General features: G+C 44.4%; 1 protein-coding gene across 2 annotated transcripts in view; it reads left to right on the top strand.

The window, feature by feature from the left end:
• The window catches only part of KALRN (kalirin, RhoGEF kinase), a 797511-nt gene that overhangs the window by 695690 nt on the left and 86645 nt on the right, over window positions 1–15176 (top strand). For both annotated transcript variants that reach the window (XM_006884214.1, XM_006884216.1), the window contains 3 exons: window positions 2645–2928; window positions 4147–4251; window positions 8266–8361. In XM_006884214.1, coding sequence (XP_006884276.1) covers window positions 2645–2928; window positions 4147–4251; window positions 8266–8361 — 485 coding nt within the window. The remainder of the gene's footprint in view (window positions 1–2644; window positions 2929–4146; window positions 4252–8265; window positions 8362–15176) is intronic.

Here is a 15176-nt window from a genome sequence, read left to right as displayed (position 1 = left end):
ATTTTGACACACCAATCCCCCATGCCCCAGTTACTGTATCAATCCATCTCGTCTGGGGTCTTCCTCTCCTGCACCCTCAAATAAAGAAAGGTAAAACTTTAAAAAATATTACCACCAAGAAAACCTATAGAGCAGTTCTTCTTGGTACCATGTGGGATTGCTATAAGTCTGGATTGACTTGAAGACAAACAACAAATGAAGTTTGACAGATTTGCTTTTTTTCGCATGTCCACATGTGCCGTGGGGGTGTGGGGATTTGTGTGAGTTTACAAAGCAAATTAGCTTTTCCATTCCACTAGTCATATACATTTTTTTATAATATTATAATTGTTGTTGTGTACTGTCAAGTCATAACCAACCCATTGCTGAACCTCTGGTAGGTTATCAGAGACAGTTAATTACATGGGAAGAGATTACCCATATCTTTCTCCCATAGAGCAGCTGGTGGCCTTGAACCACGTGCCTTCAGCATTGCAGCACAGCTTCTTTCCACTAGGCCACCAAAGCTCCCTACCCATTTTTATTTTGTTTGCACTTCCCCCATTTCGTCCATGTAATTCTCATTACCATTAAACCTTCTGTTTCTTCCTGCCTACAAGGCTTTATCCTTGGCCAGATGCTGCTCTTTTGACCTTATATAGTTGGTTATTCTAAGGAGTGAGTACCTCTCTAGTGTTGTCACTTTATGCTATTGTTGTTGTTAGGTGCCTTCAAGTCAACTATGACTCATTGTGACCGTGTGAATGACAGATATGCACCCTGTCCTATCCTACGCCATCCTCATCACCTCTGATATACTTGAGCCCGTTGCTGCAGTCACTGTGTCCAACCATCTTGTTGAGTACATAGACCAGTCTATTATTTGACTGAAGCTTAAGCCATTAGAGTGAATTTTGTTCAAAGTTCAAAGAATAATAAAAGGCCTTGATCTCAGGGCTTTTGCCAATCTCTATTGGACCAGTAAGCTCTGCTTTTTTAAGGTGTTGAGCTTTGTTTCCGTATCCTCCGTGCTCCGTTTTAGAGCAGTCAGCGTTGGTAGTGGGGTACTATCTAGTTCTTCTGGTCTCAGGTTTGTGCTTTATGCTTCTCATAACCTGTCTGCTCCACCCAGCGTGACTTCCCCTGGACTTGACCTTCCTCACCGGCCTTACATTCAAAGTGAACCAGGGACCTGGGCTTGGCACAGACTTGAGAACGTGGTATCTGGGAGCCAGGCATTACTCCTGAAAGTCTAGTATCCTAGTCCGGCTACCTGAGGTTCAAATCTTTCTTTTTCTTATCTCTGCCAATTGTCCTTTGAGAAGTTGCCTTGTTCCTCTAAGTCTGCATGTCTTTTGTTAAATGAGAAAAATAATAACCCTTCTGAGAAATGATACAAAGAGCAGTGTAGACTTGGAGACAAGCAAATACATAGAGGGTAAGATAGACGCCACATGGAGAGTGCTGAGGAACTCAGGAACGCCAGAACTAGAGAAGCTGGGACCCAGATCTTCCTCAGAGTGGACAGAGAGAGAGAACACCTTCCTTACAATCAGTGCCCCAAACTCAGACGCTTAGCTAAAGGACCCCTGATGGCACCATGGTCAGCTCTTGTCTGCTAACCAAAAGGTTGATGGTTCAAACCCACCAGCAGCTCCAAGGGAGAAAACATTCCCATAAAGATTATGGGTAATAAACCCTTTCAGGCATATAAGTCAGAATAGACTAAACAGCATGTAACAACAAAAAACAAAAATTGCCATCCAGTTGATTTCCACTCATAATGATGCTGTGGAGCCGAGTGGAACCACTCACAGGGTTTCTGAAACTCTTTACAGCAGCCGCCGCCTCATTTCCCTCCCAAGGATTTGTCTTTCTCCCTCTGATCAGCTGATGGGTTTGAACCAGCCTCTACTGGACAGAAGCCAAATTCTTTGACTTTTATACCACCAGTGCTCCATCCAGTAATAACCACTTTCTAAACTATGAGAGAATAAGTTGCTGTTCTTTAAAGCCACCTACTTGAGCTGTTTCTGTTACAGCCGCTTCAGGGAATGAAGACTAGGTCTTTGTTCCTGACCAACCTGTGTCATTTGTACTCTCTAGACTCACACCTCAAGAAGCCCTGGTGGCATAGTGTTTTGGATTGGATTGGACTGCTAACCGAGAGGTTGATGGGTTGAATCCACCAGCCCTTCTTCAGGTGAAAGATGGGCAGTGTCCTTCCTCAGAAACCCTATGGATGGTCACTATGAGTTAGACCCAATTCAGTGGCAGTGAGCTTTGATTTATTCCGACCCCGGCTTTCCCTAACCTCTTTCCCAGCACTGTGTTTCAATAGATGTCCTTCTTATGATGAGTCATACTTTATATCACGTCTGACTTATCCTTTTGTAGTTTTAGTGTATGATATGTGTTTCCAACCATAATAAAGATCCTTGTCTTCTGTTTAGTGCTGTGTCCACAGCACGTGGAGCAATGCTTTGCAAATAAAAACTGAATGAGTAGTGACTGTTCTGGGGAGGGCTTCCTCCCTGGGGTTTGCAGTTTGCCTGAGCATTCTGCCATGTGTCCTGGCTTCTTGAATATGGATTCCTTGTCCTGCCATGGTGGCAGCCTGCCCTCACTGGCCCTGACCTGGCTCTTGTCTGTTCTTTCTCCTCAGATGCATATTCTCATTCCTCCAGTGAAAACGGAGGCAAGTCCGAGTCAGTGGCCAACCTACAGGCTCAGCCCTCCCTGAACTCCATCCACAGTTCCCCTGGGCCCAAGCGGTCCACCAACACGCTGAAGAAGTGGCTGACGAGTCCCGTGCGCCGCCTCAACAGCGGGAAAGCAGATGGCAACATCAAAAAGCAGAAGAAAGTACGAGATGGTCGGAAGAGCTTTGACCTGGGGTCGCCCAAGCCTGGAGATGAGACGACGCCCCAAGGAGACAGCGCCGATGAGGTACTTACCCTGGGACTCTGAGCCTTCCCCCAGGAAAGGACTTCAACTACATGCTTCTTAGAGAGTCAGCAAACCTCTTTTCATGGGTTTTTGAAAACTGATCAGTTCCTGGTCCCAAATAATGTGCCTTCTTGAGCCTAAGTAATTTGAATTTTTCTTATTCATGAAGTCTTGGTCAGTCTGACTTATGACCAATTTAGAGACTGACTAACATAAGAATATACAGCAGACAGAAACCGTTTTGCCTTATTTGTAGATGTGGTTCTTAGATCAATAAGGATATCATTGGTCATTTTGCCCCAACTTCACCCAATACCCTAATAACTAATACTACAACCAACCACCAACTACGTCAAAACCTGTTAGAGATGTGTAAAATAAAAGAGTAGACATTTTATTTGGAAAACAGAAGACTCCTTTTGGACATGACAGCTATGTTAGATTTCTTGAGCAGTCCCATGTATAAGCAAAAAGAAAATTCCAGGTTACTCCAGAGGGTAGACTTGGGATTCACAGTTGAAGTTACAATCGACAAGACTTTGCTCAAGGAGGAATATCAGTGGTGGGGGAGTTCCTCGTAAACCATTTGACATCTACATTGGAAAGCTGTGGGAGACTGTATGACTTCATGTAACAGTTAAAGAGGTGCCTGTGCTTCCTGAAAGTTAGACAGAATGTCCTCACAAGTCCCTTCCAAAGCTGAGGTTCTGGGATCAAAACATAATGGATTTATTTTGGCTGGAGGGCCTAAGGTAGCTGTTTTGTCTGGCACAGTAACATGCAGGAATCACGGACATGGCTTGGACGTTCTTGTGATGTGTAACCGGACTCCACGTTGTTGTGGATTTTGTGGTACCTGCCATTTTCCCTCTCTGCAGAGAGCACCCTCAAGCAACATCCAGGTCCAGGGGAAGGCTGGCTTTGACCACTCTTTCAAAACAGTTTTCTCTTTAAATGATAAGACAGATTGGTGTACATGTGAATTTTACCCTGATCAGTTTTCACTGTCCCATGAGAGAAGCAGGGGTGTGCATTTCTAGAGACAAAGAAACTGAAGTAAAAAGAGGTAGGGAGGATGCCATGTTTGTTTATCTACCTCTCTTGATATATACCCTGCCCTTTTCTCAATTCCTCTTCTTTGTTCGTAAGATGATTTCAAGTCCTGAAACACATGTTTAGCTGAGTGAATCAGTAACTAATGCTACTCTTTTGTTCCAGAAGAGCAAGAAAGGTTGGGGTGAAGATGAGCCAGATGAAGAGTCACACACACCCCTGCCTCCGCCTATGAAGATCTTTGACAACGACCCCACGCAGGATGAGATGGTGGGATTTCCGTACTTTCTTACTTGAAAGAGCAATGTGCAATGTCTGTGTTTTCCTTGGTGCATGAGTGGGCTGGTCTGACTCTCTTCCCTTTAACCCACGTGAGTCCATGGTGATTTGAATTCTGAGTCTGGGAGTGAACGTGTGTTCCCTCTCCCCAGTCCTGGAGGTCTGACCTGGAGGTTTATTCCAGGAAGGATGAGGCTGTGTGTAGAATTTTCAGAGTGAGAATGGCCTGCGATCTTGTTCTAGTGATAAATCTCTGTCTTTGGAAGCAGCAGGGCCCAGAGGGAACTGTCCTTGTTAGATGTTCTTGTTAGATGCTGTTGAGTTGCCTCTGATTCATAGAGACCTCCCCTCCCCACTTATGACAGAGCAAAACAGTACCTGGTTCTGTGCCATCTTCACAGTTGTGGTCATGTTTGAGTTCACTATGTCAGGCCATCTCATTAAGGACCTTCCTCTCTCTTGTTGACAATTTACCAAGCATGATGTCCTTCTCCAAGAATTGGTCCTCCCTAATAACATGTAAGATACATAATACAAAGTCTCACATCCTCATTTCGAAGGAGCATTCTGGCTGTACTTTCAGTATAGTTGTGCTCACTGATCTGGCAGTATGTGGTATTCAAATGCATCAGTGCTTCTTTGGTCTTCTTCATGAATTGTCCCGTTTCCTTATGTATGTGAGACCATTAAAAATACCATGGCATGGACCAAGCATACCTTCCATCTTAAAGTACCATCTAGCTTTTTCATACTTTAAAGAAGTCTTCTGTAGAAGATTTGCCCAAAGCAATGTGCTATTTGATCTCTTAACTGCTGCTTCCATGGATGGTGATGGTAGATTCCCAGTGAAATGAAACCCTTGATAATGTCAATATGGTTTTCCCCCATTTACCATGATATCTACAAAAAGAATCTGAGGTTGTCCCAGGTTGTGGTCATTGTGTCTACCTGCTACCTGAACTGCCTACCATGTAGTTGTTTGTCTTCCTTATACTCAACTCTGAAACCCAAATAATGGCACATTCCATTCAAGACCAATGATGTTATAAGTACATTTGTGACATAAGGAGAAGTGCTTAGGGACAACGATGAATGGAGGTGATACTAGAGGTGACTGCTTCCGAAAGCTGACACCTTCATTGTTCCTCAGCATTCCCTGACTCATGATCGCGGTAGAAGCCCACTGTTGTCTGAGATGCTAGTGTGCACTGCACTTACCTTGAGTGTTTTGGAGCTAAAGCCTCAGGTTGGATATGCTTCCAGATTCTGACATGAGGCTTGGAGCTCTTTTAATTTGACTTCCTTGTCACTCATTTTCCTTACGCTCTATGTTTTCATGTCATTGTATTTTTCTTGCCTTCACTTCATTGTATTTTTCTTGTCTTCTCTTTGTGTTGCTGGGCCTCTTGAACTCTAGTGGTTGACGTGATGGTTTCTGTTTGAGTCTTTTCTTCCCGTTTGCTTGTGGAATGTCCTTCTCCAGTGATGATGGCAGCACTTACTTGCTTCGCTCCCCACCCTCATCCCCCCAGTCTCCCTGTATTTTGGAGTTTTCTCCCTTGCTGTAGGAAGTCGCTCTAGAGTGGTGGTTCAGCATGGAAGAAACCTTCATAGTACTGCCTAGGAGATAATTCATGAAATACTCTTCAGGAGTTTTTAGTGACATTGAGTTCTCATTTACATCTCATTCCCCCCCCCCCCCAATTTGGATCCTAATTCACAAACATTCATTGAGATATCTCTCTGTGCTGGGCAAGAGGAACAGTCTAGAACAAGTGATGACTAAGATGTGGTCTCTGCATCCCTTCCCGTGTGAGAGGCTCACAGTTGAGGCAGGACCCTTGTAAGATGATGTAGGTGGCCCTGGTCCCCAGGGTCGGCTCTCTGACTTTTTGTCATGCCCACCTTGGGAACCCAGAGCCCTGTGTTTCACCTTGAGACTGGAATGAGAGCCAGACAGCTTGTTCCCAGCAGTCTGTCCTGGTACAATGTTCTACAAACAGTGATAGGGTGTGTGGGGAGTCGGACATCATGTCACATTATCTGCCCTCCCACACAGCCCTCTCCACAGCGGTGCCCTCTTGTGCAAGAGAAGGAAAGGTCATGAACCCTTCTCCTTTAGTTCCCTCAAACACAATTTGTTTTGGGGAAAAGGATGCTTTGTTGTTCCTAGATAATTTTTAACTAAAATACAGACCTACTCCCAATCATTTGTGTAGACTTTTTCTTAGCTGGGAATAGGGCAGATGGCTACAATCTCTTTGTAGACACGTTGACCTTCCCCAGTCAAGCTTATTCGATTTCCATACATTTGTCCTCCAGACTATGAGGGAGTGAAGTGAGTCTCAGAATGTCAAGCAACTAGAAAAGAACTTATTAAAACAGCAGTGTAAAACTTTTTGAAGTTTGTTCTTTGAATGTTATATGATTTATTTACATATCTATGCTTCCTTCTAATCTTGCTCATATGTTGTATTTTACTTTTAAGTTATAACATGCATATTTTTTATTTACTATCATTTTCACAGTCTGCTTAATTGTATCTTTAAACCTGCTCTTGGACACTATTTCATTTATGAGATAGGACATAATTTGCTTGACCAGCCTTTGTTTGGGAACATCTTAAGTTGTTTCCAGTTTTTTGGTTACTCTAGATAAAGTTGCTACCGACCGCTTTGTATATATAGCATTTGTTCTTTTGACTTCTGCCCTTGGATTAAGTTCCCAGGAGTAGTAATTTCCAGACATGCTAAAACTCTCTAGAAAGGGGCGGGGGGGGGGGAATATTGTTACATCTTTCCTTCCCATTTAGTTGGTTTTTGTTGGGGTTTTTTTTACCTCAAAGGAAGAGACCTAAGTAACTTTTAGGTTAGATAACAAGAACCTTCTTCACTAAAACTCTTCATTCTGACACAAGGGACAAAGTTGAAGTCAGAGCAAGGTCAGGACATTGAACTATTCATCCCACTATCATTCTCATAAAAGACTGAAAGGGAATGAGTTCTGGTGCTGAACCACTGCTATCTCCCACACTAACGTGTCATGTAAAAATAAACACAGGCCTGCACACATACAATGTTAACATTTTCTTCTAATTTTTTCTCAGGTAGGAGAAAAAACTCTAAATCACAGTGTTACAATTAGAAGAAGCCTCTAAAACACTGACAGACACATGGCCAAGTCCTTATTACTGTGCAAGAGACAGCTAAGCAGAGTCGGGCCCTCCACTTGAGCTTGGCTTCACTGTGAACAGGAGTCCCATCTGTCTTGCTATGACAAGCGGTCCTGCTAACCCTCTTTGTGACTGCCTGGCATTCCATTTGGAGCGCTTTACCAAATGCTGTGCCGTTTGGATTCCCGTGACTAATTTGACTCAACAGCAACCACCTAGGTTTTAGCAGAAGCGGTTGTGTTTTGTGGAGGGTTTGTATGGGAGATAGAGAAAGAGAGAGAATGCATGGATGAGAAGGAGAGAGGGAAGGAGGGAGGGAGGAAGCAGGGAGTAGTTTGCTGGGCTGGAAGTGCCCTGCTGCCAGCATATGCTTGGCAAGCAAGGAGAGTCTACAGCTGAGGCCACAGTAAAGCAAGCACTCCTTTTCCTCTTTGGACATACTTGAAACTAGGTTTATGGACTTTGTTCAGTCCCTAGAGCAGCAGTGGACCCTCCTGTACAGGTCAAAGTTCTTTCTGCCCTGAGATGTGTCATGCAGCCCTTGCGTGTCAGCCTGCAGGAGCTCAGCAACCCCTGCGCTCAGCTCCTGTGAAGGTCTGATAAAGGAGAACCTGCCCTGCTCTTGCTTTACACTGGCCAGAATGCCTGACAAGGTGTTGGAAGGCTGCCACACACCCACCTACCCCTCTGCTTCCCTCTGTCATCTCTACCCTCGAAACGTACAGCTTTATTCCCTTGCCTGCCTTAAGCTTTAGATTTCTGTTTTGCTTGCTAACTGCTGTTCCTCATTCCTTGCTAATCTGCTTTACCTTCTGCTACTCGATTTCTTGCAGTCTTCCTCTTTGCTAGCTGCCCGGCAGGCCTCCGCTGAAGTACCTACTGCTGCAGACCTTGTCAGTGCAATAGAAAAGTTGGTCAAAAGCAAGCTGGTAAGTGGGGGATCCGAGAGGCTTTGTGTATGCCTCACGTCCATGTGACTCCCAGGCCTGGCGTCGATCTGGCATGTTCCGCCTTTGCACCTATCCTTGTTCCTCCTGCAGGATTGCTAATGTGCTTTAAAATAAATAAATAAAAACCCTGCGCCCCAGAATTCCCTTTGATTCATTTGGAAATGGGTAAGGGGGGAGTTTGAGATTGTTTTGGCATTGGTTAAGTATGAAAACTATTTAAAACGCCCTCTCCCTAAGCCGTGTCATGTAACAGAAAGGAGATTTGTATGTGCTGTGCTGAGACACAGAATATGGATTGGACCCTTTAAAGCACCAGGCAGTTTTATTCAGAGACCTCAGATGCCCTTCTAGTGGACAAAGTCTGACAAAACTGCTGGTAACAAAGAGTGGGGAAAGTCCATGAATGGATACCTCACCATAAGATAATAAGGGAGCTGGTACAATTCCTCGTCCCCAGGATCTAGCCCATGACTGCCTCACAGACTAATCAGACCATTAGGACAGACTGTGAGTCTGAGCTAGCTGGAGACTTCTGGGTAATGGTAGTGGAAGGTTCCTTTTTCATAGCTTGCTTGGGTAGAGCTCTTCCTTTATAGCTGTATATTTACTCTTAAATATATCACTATGTTGTTGTTGTGTACCGTTGAGTCGGAGCTGACTCATAGCGGACCCTCTGGCAGGTTTTCAGAGGCAGTTAATTTCACAGGAGGAGATTGTCCATCCGTGGAGCAGCTGGTGGCCTCAAATTGCGTTCCTTCAGGATTGCGGCACAGCTTCTTGTCACTAGGCCACCAGATGGCATTAATATATGGGATGAGAATTTAATTTTTTTCCCTTTCCTTAGCTCTCATTCATACCCCTCAAGTTGGTTTTGTCCTGCACTTCTCATTAGGGTGAATGTCTGTGCTTTTCCCAAATGTTTCCTGGGCAGTTCAAGGTTTCCCTCATTTAAAACTTCTTCCACAGGCCCAGAAATTAGAGGGAAATGCTGGCCACTCTTGTCGAAAGCTTCCCTTCATACTAATTTTTATTACAGTGACTTTTAAAAAAATTTCAGCTTCTAGTGAATAAGTGAGATTGAATATGTATTATATTCTTCATTTCCTTCACAATCTTCCTTGTGTTGGAGTTAGACTGGCTCAGGACAGGGCGGACTTCAGAGCCATTGTACATAGAGTCACTATGAGTCTCAGGTGATGATTCAACAGCACATAACCACAAGAAAAAAATAGCTGTATGTTTTGAGTCAGTACTGTAAACTCACATTGGAAAAGGAGGAGGGTCAGAGAAAGAGAGGAAGAGCTTCAAGAAGCTGGATTGACACAGTGCCTGTAACAGTGGGCGTAGCAGACATTGTAAGGACGGTGCAGGGTAGAGCAGGACTCGGACCTGTTGTTCGCGGGGTCACCGTGAGTCATAGTCAGCTCAGTGACCACACCAAACTGCATCCACACCATCACGCTCGTGAAGGGTAGCCACTGTCCTGCTGTCTGGGGGGAGTGAATCGCTCTCAAGGAGCAATATTTCAAAGGATGTCCCCTCTGATTATTCCTTTCTCTCCACCTCTCTCTTCCTTTCCAAACTGATCCATGCCCTCTGCATTCTTCATTTACTATCTTTACGTTTTCTTTTTCTCTTTCTTAAACCATCTTTGGTGTATTTTTTTTTTTTTTTTACTCTCTGTGCCTGGGACTGGGCTGCGTACCTGGACTGTTGCTGTCGCGGTTGCTGATCTTTGCCAGCCTCCGTCTACCTTCTGCACCTCCCTCTCTGATCAGTGCCCCCACAGGAACTGCTTCTGTTGCCTCACCCCTGGGCAAAGAAGCCCACCGCCTCCCCATTGCCTAGGAGCAATGCAATGCATGGGTGTCTTCAGAACAGTTTCTGAAGGTACAAGAAGAAAAATCTCTTTGATTTTATCATTTAAAATATCTAGTTTTGTGCTTTTCAGTATGGGCATGGTGATGACATGCCTAAGTGTGTTACATGTTTTAGGGGTGCATGACAGAGGGGGTGTGTACTGACACAGGTACATAATCAAAGCTTGGAAATGTCTGGCCTATAGAGAAAGTCTGCCCCCACTGAGTGTTCTAATGTTTTGAAGGCTGTTCTCAAGCCTATCTTTTCCACATCTATTTATTCTGGCTGATGAGCTCTGCTTCAAGTAAACGGTTTTCTTCATTATCCCCTACCCAGATTTTATTTTCTTCTCTCCAGGAGTTTTGTTCATACCATCCCTACTTGTCTGGAATGTTCTCCCTCTTATTTTTTTTTTGTTTTATCTAAAAACATAATTGTGCTACCAGATTCTTCTCACCCCCCATCTCTCCACAAGGGCGCCCACTCCAGCCCACTCCTCTGAAATCCCACAGTCTGCGGTGTCAGGCCCATTCATCCCTGCACGTGCTCCATGAGCTCTTACGTGGCCTCGCGACATCATTGGCTGTAATATCTTCCTGGTTAACTCTTCATTTGCAGCTTATTTCCTCCACTAAGTGATAAGTTGTATAGTACATTCTATTCTAATAGAGGAAGTAGAAAACAATTAGAAGTATACAGTTAGAAGCCTCTGTTAGAAGTCTTTTACACTCAACAGATTCTTAGTAAGCACTTGTTTCCGAAAGTCTGTATTAGTTAATATTTTGAGATCTATGAACTCTGCCCTGTTGCGAGACCCCTGTGGGCTCCTAGTTTGTGTGATCTAGCTGTTGAACTTGTGAATGCAGACGTTAAGAAATCACATAAGAGTGCATTTCCCAGAGAAGAGGGACTGTGGAGATGGAGTCAGAGTTGATTTGTCGAGAAAAAAAAAACCCCAAAGCTCACTGCTGTGGAGTCACTTCTGAAGGTGGAGACCACCATATGTCACAGAATAGAACTGTCCTACAGGGTTTCCTTTCCTGTGATCCTAACAGAAACAAACCACAAGGCCTTTCTTCTGGGCTACCAGTGGTTGGTTTCAAACTTCCAGTCCAGGGCAAACTGTGTACAACCAAGCTGGCCTGGCCCAGTGTGCTTATAACACGCTCTTAGCAAATGCCTGTTGAGTGGATGCTGTTTCTGTAGTGAGCTTACCAAAATAAGGAATGTGGCTGCTGCTTCCCCCAATAACCTGCGGTGAGTCTAGCAGACCTACTGTGAGCCTTAGAACTAGAGAGATTTATTCGGCTTAACATATAAAACCAAGCCTCCATTATCGAACGGATTAAGAAAGCAGTGGTTTGCTTTCTCAGCATTTTTTCAGCAAACTGTGACTTTCTGTCCTTTCCTCCCTCCATATTCACTTTCACCCACCGTAGGGTCGCGATGGAGCAATGGTAGGTGGTTGTTTCTCAGTCATATTTGAGAGTGCCGAATTGCATTTTCACCTTCAGATCTATAGTCCTCTTGCTCTTTGGCTCTTTATCTTAGAAAGTAGAGTCTAGAGCTGCCCATAAAAGTTCTGCAATTTTTATTTGACTGTAAATACAACAGCTGCCAAAACAGACAGTGTAATCACCGACTGGGTTAATGAAAGTACAGGGTGTTGATTGAAGGGAGTCATAATCTCATTGTCCTCAAAGCTATTCAGACCACACCTGTCATGAGTAGTGTGGGAGTAATGTGTTGAGTTTTGAACCCTACATTCTGAAATGTTCTTGAATGAGCTTGAAAGGGCCCAGAGGTGGTAACCAGTACCATGTGACTCATTGCATTTGAAGGAATGTTTGAAGAAACAGAGATTAAGTATGGAGGGAGGTTGGGAGAGGGAAGGTGTGTGAGAACTGTCATCCATTAATCAAAATATGGCTAGCTGTCTAGTCCCTGGGAAGGAAGGGTGTGTCTGCCTCTTTGTTGCTCAGAGGGTGGAGCCTACATCTGTGGGTAGTGGCTACCTTGTACAGTGCAAGGAAGAATTAACCAGGTCCTTTCTATTTAATATGGGGCTCTGGTGATGAAGCATATAGTACGCTAGACTGCTGATCAAAACCGTCAGCAGGTGAAATCCACCAGCTACAGGAGAAACATGGACAGTCTCCTCTTGTAAAGGTTTACGGAGTTGGAAACTCAATGATTTAGAATCAAGTTGCAGTGTGATTTGTTCGAGTTTGACTTTTTTCCCATTTTATGGGAATAAATGGGCGTGCTTAGACTTTTGTCTAGATCTTGGCCACTTTGTGGGTACTTTATTGGTTGTTCAAGTGATGATGCACTATTTTCACCTTATCCTGGTGAATAAAATATGTATATCATTAAAAAAAAAAAAAAAGAACTCAGACCTAGCAAGTTTCTTACTATGAACTGATAAGTAAGCATGTTGCAGCTCCAGTGGGCTCCCCTGTGCCCCAAAGCTGCCCTTGGTGCTTTATAATCACTGGCGGTATTTTTATACCAACAATTCTGCCCCGGGGAGTTATGATGTCTGTTGCTCTAGAGCTGCTACTGGGGTACACAGTATGTTCGTCGGACCACCTGCAGTACAGAGATGGGCCCAGGAGACCCCTCCAAACCTCCTTTACTGATCCTTCCTAGATATTAAGGAGCCACTGGATACTCCTGTGTGTTGACTTTTGTCTTCGAAGTTCTACTAAGAGAGGATGGCCATCCATCCCTCCAACCCCCTAGCTGGCATTCTGGTTCTCATTTTTTTTATAAAGATATTCTCTTCGATGCTAAGCAAAGAATAAAGATTTCTGCCTTTCCTCTGTGCTTTTTATTATTTCCATTGTGATTTGAATGACAGATTACAGAGATAGCGGTTTTTCATTTATCCGTTTATGCAGATGTATTCCTCCATTCCCTCTCCGACTTCATTCTACATATCTTGTTCCAAACTGTAACCTGTGTGCTGTGTGTGTGTGTACCGTCAAATTGGATCTGACTAGTACTGGAGGAGATTGCCCCTCCTTCTCCAGCAGAGCATCTGGTGGATTCAGACCACGTACGCTGGGATTGCAGTACAGCTTCTTACCACTAGGCCACCGGAGCTCCCTAACCTATGTGCTTTTCAATGAGCTTTTTGTAGACTTGGAGACTGCCCAGTGGTGGTGGAGTGTGTGTAATCAAAGACCTAGATTTTCATCTTGACTCTGCTGCTTGCTGAGCCCTGGGCAAATTACTCAGCCATCCTAAGCCCCTGTTTCATCTAATTTATTAAGATTATAGTGTTAACTGAGTTGGTACAAATGTGCTTTATAAACCGATGAGTAAGCATGTTACAAATGTCAGCTCCTAGCTGCCTCGTCTACACTGTGACAGGCAGGGATCCCTATCATCTTTTATCTCCCCTAATCTAGCCTAGTGCTCTTGTTGTTGTTAGGTACTGTCAAGTCAAGTATGACTCCTAGTGACCCTAGGAACGACAGATCTGAACCATGTGCTATCCCGCTCCGTCCTCACAATCTCTGAGTCACTCGAGCCCATTGCACCAGTCGCTGTGTTAGTCCACCTGGCTAAGGGTCTTCCTGCCTTTCACTGACCCTCCACCTTCCCAAGCATGATGTCCCTCTCCAAGGAACAGCCTTTCCTAACAACATGCCCAAAATATGTGGGACAAAGCTTTGCCACCTTTTCCTCCAAAGAGCTCTGACTGCACCTTCACCACAACATGTATGTTTGAGGTTGGGACAGTCCAGGAGATATTTGGTACTTTTCTCCACACACCCCCACACCTCCCAGTTCAAAGGCATCAATTCTGCTGCCATTCTTAATCATTGTCCAGCTCTCAACAGCATAGCAAGTGATTGAAAAGGCCATGACCTGAATCAGGGGCACCTTAGTCCTCAGACTCACATAATTGCTTCTCAATAATTTGGAGAGGTCCCTGACTGTAGCCAGATGCTGGACACATGGAAAGAGTATTTGTCAGATGAATGGTTGGGAGACTGTTACAAGGCAATCATTTAGCATCTTTTATGATTTGGTTTTATTCCTCATGTGAGAATCTACTGTGTCTCTGAACTGAAGCCCCAGGATTTCACCAGACACATGAAAAATTGACTGTTGAGGAAGAAAGGCCATTCCTGGGCTGAGAATGGTGCCAGTGGGCTCCCAGCTAATAACCCCCTCCCTGCCTTAAGGGAAAGGGCTGGCCAAGGCTCAGCCCTTGTTTGATCTACCTGGTAACGTGGCCTCCTGAGAATGTGCCCTACCTGCTGCAACAAGACTTCCAACCCTCTGTTTCTCCTGATTTGATAGCATTCCTCACCCAAGGCCAGCCTGTGGGCCACAGGGTTAAGGCCAAGCTGCACCTCAAGGCCAGGCTGCACCGTGAGGTGCCTCATTCTCTTTAGGTGACTCAGCTTGTTCTCTCAATGGCAGGGTGGGGTGAGTGGAAGATCAATGTCCAGAAGGAGGAAGACAATGGTCCCATTATATCCCTGTGGACATATGTGTATTTAGGACCTGAGTTTCTCTTTAGAAAAGATTCCTTAGAGCTCTTGTCAGAATAGAAACATCTAGATTTTCACCAGTAACTTTTTAACCCGAAGTCTCAAACCCAAAATAACATTTGCCTAGAAAAATCCAAACTCTTCCCTCCACACTTCCCCCACTGTTGTTTCCTTCTCTCCACAAACAAACAAACAAACCCCTAAATTCGCTGCTATCAAGTAAACTCCCCCCACCCCCCTTGAGACTACACTCAATTTCCCTGGTGAAGAATTGGATCTAATGCTTTCTTGTACATAAAATATGACACAAATTTTTAATAAAAAAGGAATGGGAACTAAGAGGTGACTGATACAGTGGGTGATATCAGGCAGTAAATTTCACTTTTTTTTTTGGTCTTGTCTGACGATTCCTAATAGTGCCTC

Source organism: Elephantulus edwardii, unplaced genomic scaffold (genome assembly GCF_000299155.1).
Source record: "Elephantulus edwardii isolate Elephantulus edwardi_28Jun2011 unplaced genomic scaffold, EleEdw1.0 scaffold00032, whole genome shotgun sequence".
NCBI classification, from domain to species: domain Eukaryota; kingdom Metazoa; phylum Chordata; class Mammalia; order Macroscelidea; family Macroscelididae; genus Elephantulus; species Elephantulus edwardii.
Note: the sequence above shows the minus strand (reverse complement) of the source record. Positions and strands in the feature narration are given on the sequence as shown.